The sequence below is a fragment of the Gymnoscopelus braueri genome (genome assembly GCF_963280865.1).
Source record: "Gymnoscopelus braueri genome assembly, chromosome: 7".
Classification (NCBI taxonomy): domain Eukaryota; kingdom Metazoa; phylum Chordata; class Actinopteri; order Myctophiformes; family Myctophidae; genus Gymnoscopelus; species Gymnoscopelus braueri.
Genome location: NC_137608.1, coordinates 46,504,229 through 46,506,962, shown reverse-complemented (window position 1 = coordinate 46,506,962; position 2,734 = coordinate 46,504,229). Strand labels below are relative to the sequence as shown.

Below are 2,734 nucleotides of genomic sequence, written 5' to 3'. Positions count from 1 at the left end.
GCACCGCGGTGGATTTACTCCAATGTGGTGGACAGGTACTTTACTCCTGTGCCACCCGTGAAGCACGCCCGAGCGAGGGCGCTAGCTGAGTGAGTGCCCAGTACCAAAAGGCTTAGAATTGTAAATCATGTCATCCATCAACATCCATCAACATGCGATAGGTGTAAAATGCCTGGCGCTTGGTCAACTCGCGTTTTCCTCTGAGGAAAGGTCACGCCTGCAATAAATATGCAGATTTAATGAGTGTTCCAGTGTCTTATTTGCCCAGGTAAAAAAAATAATCTTTTATACACTGTCCTTTGCTGTTGAGCACTAAAAGCCTTCTACTCAAACCTTGGCTGAAGCATGACAGACTTTTGGTTCATATTGACGGGGTCAACCGTCCCAAATATGGAGTCCTGCACGGTTCCAGACTGGCCTCCGAGTACTCTGATGAAAGAGACTGCACTAGATATGCCCCACTGATGTCATAGTACTGACATCATCGATGTCTGATGTCATAGAATGGCCTCCAAGTACTCTTATATCGGGTACGGCACTCTGACGATACTGCACTTTGACAGTAGGTACTGAATCTCTGGCTTTTTTGTCTCTCGGTAGACATCGTCGATTGGCCTACCTATGTTTGACATATGTGCTGCTGTCATCGTGTTGATAATTACGTACCAGCTATCTAGCTACTACCTACATGCAAATTTTAAGTTCTCATCTCACACAGTCGCCATCGAACCCGCAATGAGGTGTCATTATGAGGTGTTGGGTGTGACGCGAGACACGGATGATGACGACCTCAAAAAAGTCTATCGGAAAATGGCCTTGAAATGGCACCCAGATAAAAATCTGGACAATGTTGAGGAGGCAGCGGAACATTTTAAGCTGATTCAGGCAGCTTACGAGGTCCTCAGTGATCCACAGGAAAGAGCGTGGTATGACAACCACCGAGATTCACTTCTGAAAGGTGGAGTGGACGGAGAGTATGAAGATGACAGCATTGACCTGGACCCGTACTTTACTGTAAGCTGTTACTTTGGCTATGGAGACAACAAGAAGGGCTTTTACACAGTCTACAGAAATCTGTTTAAGTCCATTGTCAGGGAGGAGATGGAACACAGCAAGGTAGAGGTTGAGGAGGATGAGTTTCCTTCCTTCGGGGTTTCTCAAAGTGACTATGATACGGTAGTGCGCTTGTTTTATGGCTATTGGCAGAGCTTCTGCACTCGCAAGAACTTTGCCTGGAAGGAGAAGTATGACACGCGACAGGCCTCAAACCACTGGGAGAGGAGGGCCATGGAGAAGGACAACAAGAAGATCAGGGACAAAGCTCAAAGGGAGCACGGTGAGCTGGTGCGGAAGCTGGTGGCCTTTGTGCGCAAGCACGACCACAGAATAGAGGCCCACATGCGTCTAGTGAAGGAGCAGAATGCAGAGAAGATAAGGATGATGGAGGACCTGCGGCGCCAGCAGAAACTCAGCCAGGCCAAGCTGGTAGAGGAGTATAAGGAGGAGAACAGGGCGGCCTGGTCTGAGCTGGAGGAAAACTTACAGAGGATTGAGGCTCAGTGTGACGAGGAGTTTGGAGATGCATCAGAGAGTGCAGGAGAAAAACAGCATATGGATGCAGTGGACAAGACGGACCAAGAGGAAGGAGATGCAGAGCTGTCGAATGGAAATGATGAACTCTACTGCCCAGCATGTGACAAAATCTTCAAATCAGATAAAGCCATGAAGAGCCACGAAAATAATAAAAAACACAGAGAGATGGTGGCGTTGCTGCGACAGCAGCTTGAGGAAGAAGATGCCTCACTTGACTTGGACTCTGAAGAGAAACAGGGAAGAGGCGAAGATGATGAGGACGAGGAGGAAGACAAACCCAGACAGAAGCTGTCCAAAAAGGAGAAAAAGAGACGGCAGCAAGCAGCACGTAGTTCACCAGAGGAAGCGGAGCATGATGAAGAGAAGCCAGTGCCAGAGCCTATTCCTGCTCATGATGACTCTGAGAAATGTCAAGACAGCCCTCCTCCAACACGGACAGGCAGCAATGAAAATGTCTCAGAGAGGCAGTCAAGCCCTGCAGAGCTGGAGAAGCAGGGAGACGGCCCACAGGCAGAGGCAAAAAGCACTTCAGGGAAGACAAAGGGAAAGAGGAGAGCAGCGAAAGACAACAAGAATGTCAAGAGTCACGCAGAAGGAGAGCAGAATGTCAAGAGTCACGCAGGCGGAGAGCAGAATGCCAAGAGTCACGCAGGAGGAGAGCTGCCATCTCAGAAGGAAGGAAGTCTGCGCTGTGTGACGTGTGACAATGAGTTTCCCTCAAGGAACAAACTTTTTGACCACCTAAAGACCAGCGGCCATGCCCTGGCCGTCTCTGGCTCCTCACACAGCTCCAAGAGCAAGAAAAAACAGAACAGCTAGCGCCTCCTCTAAGCTGAGTTAAGGAAGCAACATGATCACTGTGACATTGCACTGAGGCAGGAAGTGACGGAAAACGTACCTGAAGATGTTGAGAATGGGATTTGAATACGTTTTGAATTGAATACTATTGTAACAGAATGTAAATAACTGACTGCGAAACAACAATATATGCTACACAATATATGCTACAAAATGTTAAATATTTCCATTAATTCAGAAATGTATGCGAGTGGTAAGTAAGTGACTGTCGTTTTCCTAGAGTCACTCCCTCCTCCAACTGGGATGTTCACCTCTTCTGTGAACCTCCCAGGTGTTCCCCATA

The 2,734-nt window shown here is 48.1% G+C and overlaps 1 protein-coding gene across 1 annotated transcript; it reads left to right on the top strand.

Annotated features, from left to right (window-relative positions):
* Positions 1 to 735: 735 nt before the first annotated feature.
* Positions 736 to 2,412, top strand: LOC308089070 (dnaJ homolog subfamily C member 21-like; the record flags this gene model as incomplete). Its single annotated transcript, XM_080433643.1, has 1 exon — positions 736 to 2,412. The coding sequence occupies one exon, from the start codon at positions 736 to 738 to the stop codon at positions 2,410 to 2,412; it is 1,677 nt and encodes a 558-aa protein (XP_080289769.1).
* Positions 2,413 to 2,734: the final 322 nt, after the last annotated feature.